The sequence below is a fragment of the Anticarsia gemmatalis genome, chromosome 1 (genome assembly GCF_050436995.1).
Source record: "Anticarsia gemmatalis isolate Benzon Research Colony breed Stoneville strain chromosome 1, ilAntGemm2 primary, whole genome shotgun sequence".
NCBI classification, from domain to species: domain Eukaryota; kingdom Metazoa; phylum Arthropoda; class Insecta; order Lepidoptera; family Erebidae; genus Anticarsia; species Anticarsia gemmatalis.
Genome location: NC_134745.1, coordinates 7,155,121 through 7,175,258, shown reverse-complemented (window position 1 = coordinate 7,175,258; position 20,138 = coordinate 7,155,121). Strand labels below are relative to the sequence as shown.

The 20,138-nt window shown below is 36.7% G+C and overlaps 1 protein-coding gene across 4 annotated transcripts in view; it reads right to left on the bottom strand.

The window, feature by feature from the left end:
- The window catches only part of LOC142973622 (myosin-IIIb-like), a 40,625-nt gene that overhangs the window by 5,510 nt on the left and 14,977 nt on the right, over nucleotides 1-20,138 (bottom strand). For 3 of the 4 annotated variants that reach the window (XR_012959518.1, XM_076115511.1, XM_076115531.1), the window contains exons 2-18: nucleotides 14,104-14,291; nucleotides 13,090-13,245; nucleotides 12,728-13,009; nucleotides 12,307-12,609; nucleotides 11,677-11,958; nucleotides 11,096-11,284; nucleotides 10,107-10,309; nucleotides 9,243-9,423; nucleotides 8,275-8,425; nucleotides 5,247-5,454; nucleotides 4,406-4,701; nucleotides 3,796-4,085; nucleotides 3,178-3,452; nucleotides 2,740-2,905; nucleotides 1,650-1,863; nucleotides 627-764; nucleotides 45-196 (exon numbers count right to left, since the gene is read on the bottom strand). Coding sequence is in view for 3 of the 4 variants with exons in the window: in XM_076115511.1 (XP_075971626.1) it covers nucleotides 45-196; nucleotides 627-764; nucleotides 1,650-1,863; nucleotides 2,740-2,905; nucleotides 3,178-3,452; nucleotides 3,796-4,085; nucleotides 4,406-4,701; nucleotides 5,247-5,454; nucleotides 8,275-8,425; nucleotides 9,243-9,423; nucleotides 10,107-10,309; nucleotides 11,096-11,284; nucleotides 11,677-11,958; nucleotides 12,307-12,609; nucleotides 12,728-13,009; nucleotides 13,090-13,245; nucleotides 14,104-14,268 (3,651 nt within the window). In the remaining variant the exon portion in view is untranslated. The remainder of the gene's footprint in view (nucleotides 1-44; nucleotides 197-626; nucleotides 765-1,649; nucleotides 1,864-2,739; nucleotides 2,906-3,177; nucleotides 3,453-3,795; nucleotides 4,086-4,405; nucleotides 4,702-5,246; nucleotides 5,455-8,274; nucleotides 8,426-9,242; nucleotides 9,424-10,106; nucleotides 10,310-11,095; nucleotides 11,285-11,676; nucleotides 11,959-12,306; nucleotides 12,610-12,727; nucleotides 13,010-13,089; nucleotides 13,246-14,103; nucleotides 14,292-20,138) is intronic. The other variant, XM_076115522.1, reaches the window with a different exon arrangement.

The following is a 20,138-nucleotide window of genomic DNA, read 5'->3' as shown; positions in this document are numbered from 1 at the left end:
GTTCTCCATCAGTAGTAATTGAAAAGTTATAAATAGGTACATACCTGATCAGCGAATGTTTGTAGTTGGTGTGCTCGCTCCTGCTGCGAGTACTGCTGCATGAGGAGTTGTTGTGGTGCCGCGGGTGCGGGGTGTGAGGGAGGGGGTGGCGCGCGACCCTTGGCCCACGCGCGACGAGCTGTGTACCCGCGGAAATCTAACCAAAATAAATCACGTTCAAATCCGTTGATGCGCGAACTCATAGTTAGGGAAACTAATTAAGATTTACTTCTACCTCTACAGTTTTAAGCAAAAGGTCAAAGCTTTAAACTTTATTGAAATAACTTTTTCAACGAAATGTGAATGGAATATAAATGTGGCTATAAAGTAAGGTTTTAGTAAACACGTCTTGATCCATTTTTTAGAATTAAATCTTTAGTAAAGTATGGAATGAGTGAATTATTTTCTCTGATCGTGATAAATACACGAATTGGTAAGAAATGTGGGAGTACAGACAACACTGTGACGTATTTTTATCTTCGTCGACTGTCATTCGTTTTTATTGAAACTTCGCATAAAAATTCTTTGTTTAGCATTCTTTTATATCGAATTTCACGTATTGTGGAGTGGAAGAGGCAAAAACTCACGGCTCTGAATAACGACGGCGGCTTTGTTAGTGTCGATGTTCTCTTTGTTGGAGAGCGGCTCGCTGGTGTCGCTGTCCTGTGACGTCATCCGCCTCAGTACCTTCGCTTTCATCATTGCTTTGTTCTTGTTTGGGGCACCTACGACGACATTGAATATTTTAGCTAACAAGACATACGAACGAGTCGCTGAGGGAAAGTTCAACAATATTTGCGATGTGCATTTTAAATCTTGGTCTGGTTTAAATTGAGATTTCTCGGACAGAAAATAAAAGTGACTTTTACCCAGACGGGCTATCATGTTGCATAAACAATCGTTACCAATGCCAACGTGCACTAGTGCAATTCTCGTTCGTTGAACTTGGTAAATTCCAAATCACATTCATGATATTAAAGCCTGACAATTAATGTTCAGTTGGACAGCAAATTGCCAATATTCTCAGTGTGTCGACTATTAGTACAGTAGTCTAACATTATCATTATAGCCAATATTAGTCATTAGCGATTGATTAAGCTGCAGTTAACTCGTGTGCAATGGTTTGCGGTCGCAATCCGCTTGCCAAATGTGATAATTACGAGAGGATATAATAAATAATATTGACTGTTGAACTTCCAACCATTTAGTTGAACTGCTACAGCTCCAATATTTATTGCGACAATAAGCGTCTATTGAGATACGGCATTGATACATTTTTGACAGCTTATTGTGGTTGTCGCTCAAATGTTATTTTACACACACAAACAGAGCCTCTTTTTTAATACAAAAAAAATACAAATCTGTCCATCCGGTTTTATTGTTGCTAAAAAAATATGACGTTGGCTCGGAAAAAAACAACTTAAAACTACCTAAAGTTGACGAATATAAAACACTGTTTCACTTATCTCAACTGACGCTAGAAACTGAATAACAAAGGTGTAGTTCTTGTGTGTGCTTTCCTCAAAAAACTCACGACTTATGTTTTCTTTTAAAAAGTCATCACATAAAGTGCACTTCTATGTCTAAAAGTACAAATGTTTGAAACATACCAGACTTGTGTTGTTTCCTCTGGCTCTCCTGCTCCATCTGGAACTCTCGAGCGAGTTGTCTCTGTCGTTCCTGCAGTCTCTTGCGCGTGAGCCACCCGCGCACGTGCTTCTGCAGCGTCAGCACGGAGATAGCCATCTGCATCTTCAGCCGCTCGAATAAGCGACGAGCCAACCAGCCGCGGACACATGCTTGCACTAACACTACTTTTCTTATCTGGAAGAAAATTTTATTGTAAACCTTGGAGAGTATCTTTTGCAGCTACGTTAGTTTACGTAGTACGTTTTAGTGTGTGAGAGATGCTAAGTTTAATTCAGTTTTTTTTATAAAGTTTGTAAGACAAATAGAGCTTTTTAAATATAGACTCTACCTGACGCTGCCCTATTAATAAACGACTAGTAAAACTGTGTAATGTCGTTTTAAAACCAATTTAAAATTATCTGTGTATAGCAAACAAAACAAGCAACCAATTCAACGATCGCATATTTAAGCCAAACGTGATTCGGTCGTTTGGAAACCCAATTATAAAATGTTGTGCAAAATAAAATATCGTAGGCACAGATACTATCAATATAGTTGCAACAAAGGATATCTGATGCAAATGGCGGTCGTGTGTGTCGGCTATCGCTTCCTGACGCAGCGAGTGATCGATCTCATCGTAATTGACTGTTTCCGATACCACTTACCCTAACAGCCACAAGTGATAAGCCAATTGAACACACCTCTACCATACATATGGTCATATACGTAGACCCTACATGGGTATAATTAGTAAGCTCTATTTGCAGTGTCTAGAATGGCGTCAACTTGGTTGTATTAAGTAGGTAGGTATAGTACCTCCCCGAAATTCATTTGGAAAAGTAGACAGCGTTTTTATTATAAAGAGAACCCTTGTCTACCGAACTGTGAAAAATATGATTTACGTAAGATTATAGCGGAAACTTTTTATCTGAATAACTTTTTTGTTTTATCTAGATTGAACCTGGCTCTGAATAAATATATTCCTAGCAGTCATTTCAGTTGAATTTTGGCTTTTGTAAGAAGCAGTTTGAGTTCTACGAAAGAAGTTTTAATTTTGGTCTGTTATCTTACCTGTTCTTCATAAATCCTGGCGAGAAGTTCCACGTGGTAGTACTTGAGGAATACTTTGGACTTGCCGAGCGCCCAGCCGTCCATCTTCAGTCTTAGTAACAATAGTCGGCTTGTATCACGGCTTGGCTTCACTTCCTCATCGTAGCCGAAAGCCAAGAACCCGTACCTAACAAGGAACAAAATGGTTAATAATAATTGCTGTTGTAGCAGTAACATACAGGCAAATAGTGTGGTACCACGTTATTTGTGATCAATAAACAGCATTGGATCAACTAAGATCTTAATCACTAACAGTAGCAGAGGAGCAATCAATAAATTTAGAAGCTATCGAAAAATTGCGAATGTAATACTGATTAGAGCCCCTAAAAATTTTTAAACGCTCATGAGTCGACAGTACAATCTTTAAATGATCTCGCTTAAGTGATAAATGGTACAAACCTTTTCAGAAACTCTTCAAACGTCAATCGGTGGGAGAACCCATTTTGCCTTATCCTAATCGTCTCCAAGACTCCCGTATAGCGGAGTTGTTTCAATATCTTAGCTGAATCGAAGTGCTTCGGAGAACGTGAGTCGTTTGGCTTGAGGCACCTCACGAACTGAGGAGTCCCACTGACCATCTTTTGTAGCAGTTCCATCAAAGAGTATCGGAAGTATGTTGATACTGTTTGTTGTGCTCGAGACTGAGACGCTAGACCACGGCTGTTGAAGCGCTCCTGAAATGTAACATGTCATTATCACATTTTCTCTTGACCTAAATGACCTATGGTCATTGAACAGTACGGTGTTGAGAGTGGCCTGTAAATTTATGCCATAGGTGAATCTCTATTTATTTAGAACCAAGTACAGTATTATACAGATATTTTTAATTATTAATATTTTGAGCAAAAAACTAATTAATGTTGTACCGTAGCAAAAATGTTCGAAAACACAAAATGCCATAACGGTATCACACAAAACTTTGTTATGGTGGGAATTAAACCCACGAACTTCAAGTGCAATTGACCACAAAGGACATTGACATTCATAAAATAAGATCAGTATAGGCTTTTTTCTTACCCGAACATCACTAGAAGTAGGACTCTCAAGACTCCTATCCATATCTCCTTGCAGCGGTGAATACAAATTGCCAGTCTTAGTGATGGGACATTGGAACAAGAACCTGATAATATCATATTGGCTCTGTCTCATCAACTGAACTACTTCTGGAGGCAGGAAGTTACGGTTCTTCTCTAAGAAACCATCGGCTTGGTAGACCACGCGACCAGCGAAGTGATGGATGGCGAAGCAGATGGCGTCGGACTTAGGACGCACGTAGTACTTGCTCTTTAGGTTGTTGTGGAACTTTTCTGTAAGACAAAAAAAATCGTTTTTAAAAACAGATAATTATTATCATGTCTGTATAGAGTAAATAAAAGCTTTTTGTGAGGACATATCCGAAATTTTCGAACAGATTTTAACCATTGGCATCACTAAGTTCGACGCTTGGAAGGACTTTGAGTAGTGCATTGCTGCTGGCTGCTTTACTCAGTTCATCAAACAATATGTGGAACTCTCCAATAAGCGTATTTTATGGCCTATCGCTAATCACTAACATCATCTTTATACGTAAGTCATATAGGTAGCAGTATAATTAATATCAGAAGCTAATCAAAAATCATAGTCTTACCAATTAAGCTTCTATCTGAGGCTCTTGGGAACCGACTCTCTTCATCCAACAACGCCAGCATTCCCATAGGCCTCGACAACAACATGTCCAGTACTGGTCTATTATCAGAAAACTCTACGAGATCAACAGGGACTCCCTCAGCCATGTACTCTTGTTGCTCCCAAGTAAAAATGTGTTGGTTGAAGTAGTATTGAATTTGTTCATTGGCAATGTTTATACAAAGCTGTTCGAATGAATTCCTCGCAAAGTTTTCAAACCCGAAGATGTCTAGTATTCCTATGGACAGCTGCTCGTTTCTGAAAGAGAAATGAAAAATAAATTGTTTGTTGTCGTTCTGCTTGCCAAGGATCTTTTGGAGTTAGAGAGAGGTCAAAGCCTCGAGTTCATCACATTCGGGCCAAGTGCAGTTTGGAGACTACATTCGGTCAAAGACTCAGAAATATCAACATATAACTTCTTCCTACATTGATCGGATGAATTGTACGTCGCGTCGTATCGTACCTGATCGGATCATAGCACATAATTATTGTGCAACAGGTCCTAACCCCAATCCTGTCCCGGGATACTAAAGATGACGTGATAATACATTTTCCTTGATAGATTATTATAAAGAACAACACGATTTATAGTGCTTAATTAAAGACATTCTTAGTTTCCAATTAATAATTCTTGCTTACGATACATTCACACTTTTATTCCTATGAGGGTAGGCAGAGTCTAAAGAACGCCATTTTCTAAGATCGCTACTTGTACTTAAACATTATTTAGCTTCATTCGTAGGTATCTTGTAATAACAATGGTAAACTGGTAGTTAGTAACATATCTAAAAGGTAATACTTACGCTGGTCTATTCTGACACAGCAGTGCATTGATCCTCTCCACTATTCTGTCGAAGGCTCTCGCGTACAAGCCTCTGGCTGTAGCGTCTCTCGCGACAGCGGCTTCAGTCGGAGAGCTGTGTCGTGCGATAGTCTCCCCGCGCGCAACTACACTGCTGCTTAGAAGACATTCCCGCAGGTCTACCGTCTCTACGCCGAGGAGGCATGAAGCTAGGAATGAGAAAAATACAATTAATAATGATGATAAGACTGTAGTAGGTTTGATAAATTCTGAGGACGCTCATTAGTTTAGTGAATGCAATTTTTAACATCACGACTGTTTTCCTCTAACAGCTATGCATGCTGAAATATTTCATTTATTTCCTTTAAGGTAACAATTCTTTTGGTTGTAATGTTTCTGGTTCCAAGTGAAAGGACTCTTAATATTTAAATAAACTTTGACTAAATTGCTATTAATCTGTATGTATTACAAAAGTAATCTAATAATCTTTACGAAATCAACTTAATGACGAGCTATCTCTACTTAAGTAATAAAACGCATAACATTACGTATTAATATGATCACAAAACCAGTTCAAACTCGGAGCCACAAACGAATTAAATTTATTGCGACGAACAAACCAGTTTTACAATTCAAAACACCGCACGTTTATTCACCCAAAACTATAAATACAGTTTCTCCTATAAAGTTAGTAACTCTTACTTTCCATGACCTTTCGCTACAGGTTTCGTGCGCACGCCAAAACTGCCATCTGTGCCACTGTACTAACAATCCTTTTTATTACAATCTGTTCTAGTATATTGGCAACATTCCCAACTTTATGCCGAACCTGCAGTTTCGTGCTCAACTGATATTTATGAAATTCAATATTTATACACAGTTTTAGGAAACTCGCATTTACTGTGTATAAAGCTGGATTATATGAAAATGTGAAGTAACTTATGATGAAAATGATAACAACTTAATTATTTGGAGATCGCTGTAATACTCCTCAATACTTTTTTTATTGTTTTACAATTAACAGTTTATATTAACTTGAACTTAATGTGAAAAACACAACTCCTATTCAATAAGGTAGCGTGAGTTTGATTTCCACACGCAGAAAATATTACTTTGAGATGTACATCTGTAGATCTATACTAATATTATAAAGCTGAAGAGTTTGTTTGTTTGAACGCGCTAATCTCAGGAACTGCTGGTCCGATTTGAAAAATTCTTTCACTGTTAGATAGCCCATTTATTGAGGAAGGCTATAGGCTATATATCATCACGCTACGACCATTAGGAGCGGAGTAGTAACGAAAAATGTTACAAAAACGGGGAAAATTCCCATTCTCTCTTACGTGACGCAAGCGAAGTTGCACGGGTCAGCTAGTCTCTAATAAGAATGATTGTATTTTGTACCTACTAATGATTCAAAGATAAGTAAAGTTTGGTAACGTTGCCCACAATATATCTATACTAATACTAATACTATATTATTATTTAATATTACATAGCTGAAGAGTTTGTTTGTTTGTTTGTTTGTTTGAACGCGCTAATCTCAGGAACTACTGGTCCGATTTGAAAAATTCTTTCAGTGTTAGATAGTCCATTTATCGAGGAAGGCTATAGGCTATATATCATCACGCTACGACCATTAGGAGCGGAGTAGTAACGAAAAATGTTACAAAAACGGGGAAAATTTTGACCCATTCTCTCTTATGTGACGCAAGCGAAGTTGCGCGGGTCAGCTATATTTCATAAAGTTCTATAGGCAAATGAGTGGACTTTCAACTTCATTGATTTTGGACTGTGAGTGCTCTGTGAGTGGAACATGTGCATTTGAGTGTAAATCAGCACGTACGGTACTGTAATCATATTAACGTTACCGTGTGTAATCGATTCATTCGCTAATGCGTGAATTTCTTAACACTTGATAACATCTTTATTGAAATATAATTTTGATCATGATTATTAATAACAATTAAACTTGTCTTACTGATTTTTGTTGTTATTGTTTTATCACAGCTATAGGTGGACTACTAAATTCTCTAGACATATAATCTTTTGCCCAACTTCGTCCGCGTCAAAAGTATTTCCCTGGTTAAAAACTATCCTATGTTTAAGTACTGAGGGGGAGGTCTTTTCTCAACAGTGCGTAGAATTGGGCCAAATAGATGTTTAAATTTAGATCATAATCTACATTATATGTATAGTGTATGCCACATTCCGTATAAATATGTTTAACATTACGCCTTTAAACAATATAGAAGATAAATAAATATTAAAAAAGACTCTCGTGTACCTGAATCTTAAGCATAGTTATTATGTGTGAAAACTCACTTAAAAATAACTATGTATCCGTGTGTGTAAAAATAAGTCTTTGATTTGAATATTTAAATTTTAATAGTCCCGACAACAATGTAAAAACAAAGAATTGAATAGCACAAATTCTCCCACACTATCTTAACGTGGCCATCAGTTAAACGATGACTGCTTCTAACGTGGTCTCTCGTAATTCCAGTCATTATATTTAACTTAACATTAGGCAGTACAGTTAACAGTAAAAGACGAACATCAACTAACAAAACGATGATAGGTTGTATGTTACGTACCATATCTAAAGGATTATAATGCAATTTTATCGTGATGTAAGGTACAAAGTACGTTCTTTGATTTGTCGTAATGCTATAATAGGAATTAAAAATTAATTACAAGGTAAGGCCTTCCAATGGCTTTGATGTTTTGACAGCAATAACTCTACGTGGAATTCTAATAATATAAAAATAATGATGATATGTAATAAAATCATGAATTACTTTTTCGATTTTCAACTGCCTATAGCAGACCTAATTTTACTGAAACGTTGTAAAATTAAAGTAGGTAACTTTTTCATTCTTCTCTGACTATACCTTTGTTTAAATCAGCCGTGGTATTAAAATACAAATCAAAAGTAAAAAAAGTCATGATGTGATTAATATTCGTTTTAAGCTAACAGTAGTAAAGGTTTATATGTTAACGGTACGTATGTATGTATGTATGTGTACCTCTGTGCAGCGGCGCGGTGTCGATTATGGTGGCTTTATTATCAGCGTTATCTTCGCCAGCCGTCTCGCCGAATTCGATGTCACCGAGGTGAAGAATCGCGGCCAACATCTTGTAGATTATTAGAACTTCTTCGTCTTGGAAGCCGACCACCTGGAAATGTGACGTCACGGTACAGTTATAAACAAAGCAATAAAAAAAAATTACTCATTGAGGGTGTATTTATTACATTTGTGACAAATTCAGAGCATAAAGGAGTTATTAAGTCGCTTGAAAAGCTAAATACTACTTTAAAGGCTACGTTCGCTACATTAGGAATACTTGGTTATTAAATGAAATATAGAGTCTATCTATCACTTATCAAGAACAATCCATATTTTTAAAGACTGAATGTATTTAGTTACAGTTATGTTACCGTCAGGTTTGTAAAAAACATCAAATACTTAAACGTTTTCTTTATAAAGACAAGTTCGTTCAATAGTTACGTCTCTAAAAAGTTATTCATCATTTCAGAACACTTTTTAAGGATAACAAATTAGTTACCCCGTATAAGAAAAGCTGACTAAAAGTAAATGCAAATGACATCATCAAAAACGTTTAGAACATTTTAGTTTTGTAAATGTCGGTCAAAGACATTGAATATTATCGATAGCTAAAGTTAATAACATTTTCACAATAACAAATGCTCAGTATTTTTGCTCATGGAAGCAGTCAGTGACGCGAGCAACGATTGGTAAGGACATTATAGCGATGGATGACCACATAGACGCATTAAGTTTATGAGCTCTTCAAGCTTAAGTCAGCTGTTTTAGATTGTTAAGCGACGTTAAATGCATTCGTGTTGTACGTTCAACTTAAACATTAGGTTTACCACACGGCGACTATAAACTTCAGTAAAAACCGAGTGAAACAAAAACTTTTAAAGACTGTACTAAAATGTCGACAGAAAACGGTATTTAGTGTACAGTACCTTGAAGGCCTGATTGAGTTGTCTCCATCGATGCACGTTGTGTTCGCGGTGCGCGACGGAGAGCGGCTGCAAGTAGCGGTGGCGCGACTTGAGCTGCTCGTCCAGGTAGAACTTGCGCCAGCGACCCTCGCTCTCCAGCCCGTCGTATAGGTAGTAGAATACGTGGAAATTACTCTCACCCCTGTATACAAACAACTGATTAAACAACTGTTAAAATATTACATCGGCTTAACCTCGATTAGCTGGAGAAACATTTTTAACTACGGGACATCTTAAAAACCATGCTACGTAAAGGTGTCCTCTCGGAATGAAGAAAAGGATAAACTGTGATCAGTTTTAAACTATGATTTATGTTAAAAGGTGCAAAGGTACAAAGTGACCTTATTCCCATCTAGAACATTTGACACAAACGAACATATATTTACCAGAGCTATACATATTAATAAATACTTCCAATTTAGGTGCTTTTCAAATCACATTATCGAAAAACATACTTAATTGTACTTTACCGCTCCAGTGTAAAGCTTCGTTATTCAATTTAGTGCTAATATCAAAACTTAACACTAAAGATCGTGTAAGTAGTAGCTACTCACCTACATTTTTTTCTATTTACTTCACACATTCAATCAATCATCCATATAATGCACAAATAACGTCTGCCGATATATGACCGGTCAAGTATGACACAGCGAACTCAAAAATCGCAACAAGAAAGTGGGTTGCCGACTCACCATCAATAAGCACTCTCATTGCCTTTCATTTCCTTCAGTAAAATATTGCAGAAGAATCACAAAGTGTTATACTTATGTCAATGTTTTGTGCCAGTCATTGTGAATTAAAAATAGTGTACAAAGTGGTACTTACAAAGCTTGATGAACAACTCTTGACTGCTCAAGAAGATACACAGATATTCGAGCGCCTGAGATTCTTCCAACTCTCATCATAGACAAATCTAAATATTTGCCGAAACGAGAACTGTTCGCGTTGATCCCGGTGCGGGCGTTACCGAACGCTTCCATAATCGGATTCACTTGAAGAATCTTCTCCTCTAAATTACGATTTTGAGTCTGGAATAACAAAAATAAACACTTAAAACTAATACACTTCCTTCTCGAACGGTCCCATACACACTCTTATGTGCTTCGATTGTTAACTTAATTGTTTAGTCATACAGAAATTCTTTCAGAAGTGAAGTGTATAAAGTCCATACATTGTTCAAAATGTAAATTGTAAACCTCTTTCAAAAGTCAACTAAACATTATTCACGCTGGTAAATTGACAATAAGCACCAAGAGCGTCGGTTATCAACATAATAATATGAATTCAAATTGCAGTTCGTTGAACTAGTAACTGAACATAACTATAAAACAAAAGCATGCAAAAGTATGGGACTGAACTCTAACAGCCGGTTTCAATAACATACGAATATAAAGGTATGTGTAGGTGCAGATAGATATAGGTCTACGATTGTTTGTGACTAGGCAACATCAACTGTTATTTGTAGATAGATGAGGCGTTCCGCATCTGAAGACGTGTTATTGGCCCTGACAGTAAGATTCTAAGGCCAGGACGTATCGTTGAAAGAACTTGTTTACCCAAAATTCAAAAATATGTTCTTAAAGCCATGTTTCTAAATTGATACCAGTTAATTAATACGAACCAAAGTTAGTTTAAAACGAAAGATAATATGTAAAGAATTTATTAACAGTCAACCTGCGATTACAGTCAGTGTAACCGGCGCGGCGGCGCCGAAACGTCAAGCATTCCAAGGCAAGTGTTGGCGTTAATCACGTATTCTATTACAATAAATATGCAAAGCGAAAGACTAAAGTAAAAATATATAAAGTTTATACCTTTGAAAGGAAAACGAGTTGTTTCAACAACAAATTCGCGGATTCAGTTTTCCCCGCGCCGCTCTCTCCAGAGATGACGATAGCTTGATGTTGTTTCTGATGCATGAGTGCTTGATGCGCCGCGTCCGCCACCGCGTAGATATGAGGCGGGTTGTCCGAACGACACCGACCCTGGTATATCTGTTGAGTCTAGAAGTGAAGATTAATTCTTTGAAGGCTACTCTGAATAAGCAAATTAAGCAGAATAATAAACTAAAGAATATACTGTATCGAATTGCATTCTACAGAAAGCTTCTACGAAGTTTGATAAAGCGCTTTTATTCATAAAATGTATCATTCGATTTGATATAAGGATTCACTTCTGTCGTGGTAATTGAGTGACAAGAAGTGAAATGAGCAACATTATGCTTTTGTAACATTAGCTAAGTTAAAGCATTCTATGCGGAAAAAATCCCGGAGAAACCCCAACACAACTTTATTATTCAACTCCATAAGTGTGAATGTAAATTAATTAAAATTATCGCCGACCAAAAAGGAAGCATGCGGTGCGATGCATTGAATTTTTTTGCTTTCATAACTACCTTGGTGGTATAGATTCCTACATCCGTAAAAGGATTGACAGCGACCAATATGTCCCCAATGTAGGTGTATATTTGATTTTGAGTGTATCTTTTCTGTAGTTGGTCTACGATGGCATCTTCTGTTAGTACTTCTAGTGTCGCTAAGTCATCGGTGTACATTTTCTCTGGTCGCGCTTTTCGATGCGATTTGAGTTTTCCTCTCTTCGTCGTAGCTTCAGGCGCGCGCGAACCTCGCCCTTCCGCTCTCTGTCGTTTTATTTCAGCTTGAAGCTCTTTACGGATCTGCAAATTAATTTGAAAAGGTTCTAGTGACGTTTTTTGCACAGGCTTCGTTGTTAGCGGTATAATGAATGTTCCCAAAACAAAGAGTGCTATACAATTCGGTTCAATTGCGGATGGTTGTGGCGTTGAAGAAAACAACTTCAGAGTTTTGTTTAATTTGCGTTTCACCACTTAAAGCTGCTTATATGATAGCCTCTCAGTAAATCGTTAAGTATCATAAATACCTTTTCTCTGAGTATCATAAAACTATGAACGCGCAGATTAGATAATACTTCTTAAACTTCATGATTTGGAAGAGTTAAACACTTATCTAACTACATGTTAATATTTATTTTGTTATACAAGTACCTTGTCCTCAAAGCTACTGACTGCGAGTAGTAGAGGATGTTCCAGTAACTCCCTTGCAAATGGCCTCTGATTCATGTCTTTCACTAAACAATCGGCGATAAAGTCAACAAGTTGCGGCGAAAACACTTCCGGATGAGATAGAGATGGCGGTGGGTTGCGAGGAATTTGGAAAAGTGCCCTCATCGGATGTAATCCGGATAAAGGAGGCTCGCCTTCAGCTAATTCAATAGCTGTTATGCCAACAGACCATACATCACAGCGACAATCGTAAGATTCGTCGAGTTGCTGTTCACACGCTATGACCTGCAAAAAAACAATTCAAATCCGACCTTAAACCGTAATGATAACGAGAACATTAAGCTACTTTCAAACCGTCACTCGTATTATGTTCGGGGTCACGAGTATTGTCTTACGGTCTTACCTCAGGCGCCATCCAATAGGGTGTACCGACCGATGTGTTTCTCCTCGCTGCGGTGGCGGCCAAGTGTGAGGACACTCCAAAATCGACCAGTTTAACTTCGGCATCTTCGGTAAGAAGTATGTTATGTCCCTTAACGTCGCGATGCATGCACCGGTGCGCGTGTAGATGTGTCAAGGCCCGCACAGTTCCTCGCAACACATAAGCCAGTTGTGGTTCGGTGAGATTGCTACCGCGAGCCCGCATTCCCGCGCATAAATCTGTCACCGACCCGCCTGTACAGAGCTGCAAAATTTAAAGGTCGGCTAGATTTATGTTCTTCGCATTAAACGCAGTGCGCTAAAAATAACGTGAATAATACCGACCTCCATGACGAACCATATTTGGTCGTCGTCTGGACAAACTCCTCGTTTTAAGAACAGACCGAAAAATTCTGGAATGTTTGGATGGCTAGATAAGTCGCGAAATACAAGGAATTCTTCTTCTATTTCTTCTATATTTTCTGTGATATTTTCGAGGATCTGAAATAAATTGAAGTATACAACTATTATGTATGAATTTCATAAATATTCATGGCGTTGATGAGTACGTCAATTGAATAATTCGGTTAAGTTAGTACGAGCAACAGTAGGCTGTACAAAACGAGAGGCGGCCCAACCATGTATTGTTTGACGACCTTGACACGAATACACTACATTTGAGATAACATCTATACAATCAATTGCATGCGGTATGCTAACAATACCTCTATAAAAATTCATCGGTTTATTTTTAACTACGCAACATTGTCATATATTACGTAGTTAATAGATACCTACATACATAAGTACAATATGCCTATTAAATTATGCAAGTTTTTTGTTCTTCACACTTTTAATTAACCTAACCATTGTCTGCTCAATGAAAGAAGTTAAACTGTTCACAGATTGTTAATCAAAAACTTTTCAAGTTTAACAACTACGCCTTAACAGAAGCCATTAAAATTTATGGTGAATTCTTAATAAACTAAACTTGTAGGGCTAGTGCGAGTGCGACGCGGAGTTTCTCTCGGATTTCACCCGCAGTTTACGAGTGCATGCCCTATTAATGTTGTTGACCTTAGCCGTGCTCGTACTAAAATAACATGTGGAAATAATAGTTACGAGTACCGCGATATTCTTGAGCAAACGATAGCTTTTGTATGACGTCGCCTCATGTAAAGGTCTAAGATAAGGTAAACAACTTTTATTATGAGTAATGCGAGCTTCTTAGTTTGGAGAACAAAAACCTTTTTGTTGGAACTCAAGTGCACAAATAATAAGCAAAATAAACAGCAACATAATTATCGTCCGTTAATGTTTGTTTAGATAATGTTGAGTATTGTACTTTGTGTTAGTTACCTTGACCGCAACCCGTCTGCCACTCTTCTTATCTCTGGCACAGTAAACCTCTCCATAGGTGCCTTCGCCGATGAGTTCCTGCAGAGTGAACCTATCCCGAGGGTCGGCAGCGCGGTCCAGCTCCACGTGCTGGGACAGCCCGCGGTATGCCACGTCACTGCGCATGGCTCAACTCATTGAAACAGCGTCTGTAATCAAACACGTAACACTTGTAAGATATGCCATGTAAGTAACGAATAACCGAACGCTGCAAATATGGATGTTTGATTTGCCTTTCAAGGTAGTAGCAAGTCAGAGCTAGTAATGACATCCGTCCCAATAAACCGTATTAACAGGTTGTGTGTTTCTGTTTGATCCTAGTGGTTTACTTTATAATCATTTGTTAAGATTTTGCTACCTAGTGATACCAAATTCACCACAGTACCTAGTATAATTTGGCGAATCTAAATTTTGCACAATAAGTATAATAATTATATCTTTTTGTAGAGTATGAAACCGGCAGTTTAAATGCCAAAAAGATGTGTAATTTCTTATCATAGATAATACAGAAGGGAAATTATCGATATCCTGTGCTAGAGAAAATCTAACTGCATATTTACACGCTATATCGCTGTTTCTTCACCCGAGGTGAGAGATCTAATGGATAACAATACCTTGTGTTGAAAGCGACGTTATTGTAATTCTGCTAGCGTTATGCATGAACAGTGCGTGGATATATGAGGTGCAGTAATGCAAGAACAATCACAAACACACCATCCAACCATCTAGAGCACTTATCAATTCTCCAGGTTAGATTCCTAAGATACCTACAAGCCGACAGTCGGCACATAGCGTGCGAACTGAGTATAAATCGTAAAAGTATGATGTGTTGTTAATCGTGGCACAAACGAGATTCATTATGAAGAGCCACTTGAAAATAAGTTTTTATGGGCGACCTATTTGTAGCTCAGATATTCGTGGTCATTTGTAAAGCAGACACTTTATTCATTGAATGTCGTTATAATAGTTAGCACAAAATGCATCGTATTGTGATAAAAAAATGTACGGCAATTAGCACGTGAAACACTTGAAACATCCGCCAAGAAATAACTGTACCGCGGCTAAAGCGAACATATCGGCGGAAGTTTATTGATTTCTAATAAAAACTAATTTCATCGTGATTCTTTTAATTGTTTAATATATGTAAATTATATATAGCCACTTTCTATATACTTTTTATTTTTAGATTGAATCAAAAACGAGACAAGTGTAGAAAGTGGAATGTGTATTATTCACTCAATTTACCATAGCGATGATGCAGACTGAGGTAATATAATATTATAATATATTCAAATTGATGGTAATTCGTACGATGTTACCAATGAACAGGTTATAAGAATAGTGTTATCTCTATGTTGAATCCGTTCGCTTTAAAGCATGAAATAGATATTGTCACTGGCGTAGGTCATACCACCTGTGCACTATCTAAATATGGAGTGTCCGAGAAAAGAATGGAATGAATTTAATATGCCGTTGCATGTGCCATCGCGTGTTTATCGATTGAATGAGGATAGAGTACACTCTGTATAGTTATCGATAAACTGACACCAACGATGTGGTCACAGTAATGACATTTCTATGCAGTATAACGGCGATAACGTTGTATTGGAGTTTGAATTCATAATCATGATACTTGGTAAAACTTATTGAACATTAAATTAATATTGAGTCCCCAAAAACACGGCATTAACAAGTGTTGATACATGATTACAAAGGAAATCTACTCCGACATTCATATCCAATTAATTATTACGTAAATTTTTAGCTCATCAAATTACAGGCTGAGAAAGTGTAACATTCTGATGAAATATGCGTATTTCGTGATTCTGATTTATTGCCGTTATATCTTAAACTTTCAACTCTACATACGTCCATAATTACGCGCACTAAATGTAATCATTAGACACTGTCACATAACGTTGGTTACAGCGCGATGGTGTAACTAAGATGTACCTACTTATAGTGACTTCTTTAACACAAGTGTGGTGTAGAATCGGTGTCAACCTTGTGGGATTGCGGGTGTCGCAATTACGCGATATGACTCGGCAATATTTGTACAAAGCCCACACTAATGTTTACTATAGAGCTAATTTGTACTGACTTGACTTAGCGGTATGTTCAACAAACTTAATTTAATGTTCGTACACAATCGAGACACTGTTGATTTGTTGAATACATTGCTTCAGGCTGTTGCAGTGTAGTTAGCATACCTATCAGCTTAATGATCAGTTGTCTTCGCAGGCCCTCGTAAGACGAGTGACATCATACGTAATATCTCTCAACATTGTGTTAGCAAACGAACAGACGTAACGGGTCTCGGAGCATGTTATTATTATTGTAGGCATATGTAATACCGGTGTGGTTAAATATCATATGTATATTTGATGAAGGGTCCTAACCAAATATAGTCGGTGATTTGCGGAAATATATAAAAATGTTCTCTAAATATGTATTGTGTATACCGGATATCATTATTATTTCCGAAATAGTAGAGTTGTCCTTCTACGGCAATGATTTGTTATATCAATGTTGTCAATGCCTTGTAGAAACTAGTAAATTAGTCACAATTTTTTTTTATTATGGGGAGCGGATGTTGATCGACATCACAGTTTTTTTTACGATACTAAGTTTGGTATACACAGATGATACCAATACCTTATTATGCCATGTTATTCCCGAGATCTTTACCTACCTACTAAGTCTACATTGAGTAATGATATTGGGACTCTACTTTTCTGGTGAATCACGGACACTCGCCAAATATATTTTCCCCCTGCATGCATGATTAAAAAGGATTGTTTTCATTACATAAAAAACTAAACCCAATTCTAGAGCCGAATATAAGAGTATATTGATATCACATACATGTTATTTCATAAAACTACATTGTTTAATATTACTGCCTAGTGTAATAAATGTGGCTGACTCAAAATATCCTTAGAAAATTTAAGACTATTTAAATTTAGACAGTTTTGACCTAGCATCATGTCAAATGAAAAGGTTATTTATAATTTGTTGCACAAAATTATTGTAATCACGTCATATAAATCATTTGAAGATGTTCATTAGGATGCTATTGAGATTATAATCAAGTGAGTACTACATTCAAAATTATTGCGTAATTCTACGAGTAATGCCTGGATTACAAATTAGATATAAAATTGCTAGACTTATAATGATGTACCTGAAATCTTACATCAGAAGCAAAATGTTGATTAAACACCAAAAATGTTTTAAAACAGTATTAACGTTTATATTTGAGGCAATTATAGGTGCATAAGAAAATGATAAATGATAGAAATAAAATGAAATGATGCACGATCTTCGATTTTATCATACTGCGTTTGTCATAAACTCTGCAATTAGTCAATTCATCATAATTATGGACATTGCAATGTTTTCATGTAAAAAGAGGTCTCATTCAGTGCGACTGACAAGCGGGACCGAAGACACTTTCACTGATTGTTTTTGTCACGAAGACAGTGTTGCGACGCTAAACCGACGAACTCATTTTGTTAATTGTTATTACATAGTTGAGTTTTTCTAGTATTAAACTTCATCATTAATTGGGAAAATACCTTAAGGTTGAGTACTTATTTACTGATGTGACTTTTGATTGATTTTAATTCGTAGATAAGGAAATATTAGTTCACGAATTACGCAATAGGAACTGTCAAACTGTTGTAAAAATAATAATGATATCTGCAAACGAAGTTGACACGATCAAACAAAACATTTGTCGCTATTTCTTCTGTGACATACATTTCCGTGTACACACAATTCGAAGTAACATTCAAGTAGTTACATATGTGTAATGTGATTCAATAAATGGGAAATTAGTTGCATGACAGTGCTTTCCGAGTTTCTTATTACGTGTATTGGAGGGGCGACCGCGTGCCTGAACTCATTGTTTGGTTTCGTTCCTGCATGTGAACAATAACATTATAATACAGATCTCTTCTAAATCTAGTCCGTTTTTAATTGCAACTATATACAAGCATTAATTAGTAAGAAGGAATTCCAGTGTGTGCCGAACGATGCAAGTCATGAGAGGGCAATGTGTTTCACATGATTATTTTAGACTCACCGTTCTCAGGTTCAATAGCGGGTATTGTATTTTAATAATAGCATTTGTAATTTCCTGTTGCTGGTTTAGTACTTTCTATTTTAATAACTCAGTTTCTCAATCGTAAAATCGCTATTTTACGTCTGTGAGAAAATTGTAAAGTTCATTATAAATTCTATTGACCTGTCCAAGAATCAGGAAAACGAGCTGAAATCATACACGGAAACCAGTAAATATTGATGATATTTTATAGTTCGATTGTTAGTTTTATTGAACAGGAAACGCACGAAGTGCATATCAATCCTTTTGTTGTGCCTATTTGTTGAGTTGAGCAAATGCTTTTAATTAAATCACACTCATATGCTGGTGTATAGTTTTACAGTGTTCTTATTTTATTCAGTTTTTATTTCAAAACTAGGCAATAAAATCAGTAGGTAGCAGGACCAGCTCAAATCAGTTAAGTTTTGGTTTAATAGAAACGTATTGAAATCATTAACTAAGCTTGGTATTAAGCAAATAATTTCAGCATGGTCGAGCACGAAAAAGAGATGTTAAAAATAATGACGTGCCAAGCCAATAATGATCGCTATTCCATTGCGGGGAATAAGAGCATTAAGTTTGATCCGACGACCGATGTTAGTCGATAGGCGATTTGAAATATTACCTCCAATAAGCGAGATAGTGAAGTCCATTGCCGTGAACCGGCATTTCTTTTATAGTGTAGGGTAATCAATTTTATACTCGTAATTGTAGCGAAAGCGTTAAAGAAAATTTGTTAATATTTTGTTAGAGGTAGTGTTGTGTCTAATGGTGGATTCGTGGCATCGCGAATATAAAGAAACAGTTTCTACGATTCTTACGTAAAGAGTGCCGGAGATATTGATTGGACAATTAGCCTCAACCGTATACTTTTTGATGAAAATTCGACGTTTACTAACTAAAGTTTAACTCGACTACGTAATGATGCTCTGCTAGTTTTGGGAGTAATTTTCAGAATAATAAAGAGTGTATTATTATATCTAACAACGTTATTATGTGCCCTGACCTTTAGAACATGCTTACAAAATGTAAGACAATGGATTTAGCTTTGTTGATTCAATATTGTAGTACAACGAAGCCTTAGCTCTGCATAATGCAATCCTTTCATGGCATTATAGCGTCTCTCATAATACCCGACCACGGCCACGGGACAGACTGTCTGAGGGATGATATTACGCACACACGTACCAATTCAAGCCTGCAAAGTGCTGACACGTGCAAAATATAAGGTGACACGATGAGTCTAGGGTAAAATGAGAATCAAAAATCAACACTACGTAACAGATATAATTTAAAAACATATAGAACAGCACCAACATGTTAATTTTGTATCCGATAAGTTCTACAAGTTATGTAAACACTAAAGTTTAATGCAATTGCTGTTAATTATTAAAACAGCTTGCGAACATATACATAACTTTACATATTAAGCGACACACTTTAAAATGAACAATTAACTTTATTCTGTAACACATGACATTGTTAAGTTTACTAGTTTTGCAAAGTACAAAATAACAAGTTAACGAGAATTCACACGTGAAAATTACAAAATTGAGATCATTGATACTTGTGTAACTCGCATATAGACACAGTGAGTTACCAAACTTCCTTGTTTGACAATCGTGTCGGTAATACTATGCATGGAGATCATATATCAGAAAACCTACAATTCACTGCAATATATCGGTTACTACACAAGTAGGAAATCCACAACCTTAGAGATTTAATCTAGAAGTTTATTGTAGCTTAGAAAAAGTTACAACGGCAAACGACGTGCTCTATAAAATAATTCCAACAATCTGTTTCTTAGTACGACAGGAGGATTCAAATAGTCAAATTTATTAAAAGGCGGCCGAAAATAAGTACAAAAACATTTTTAAAGAAAAAAACC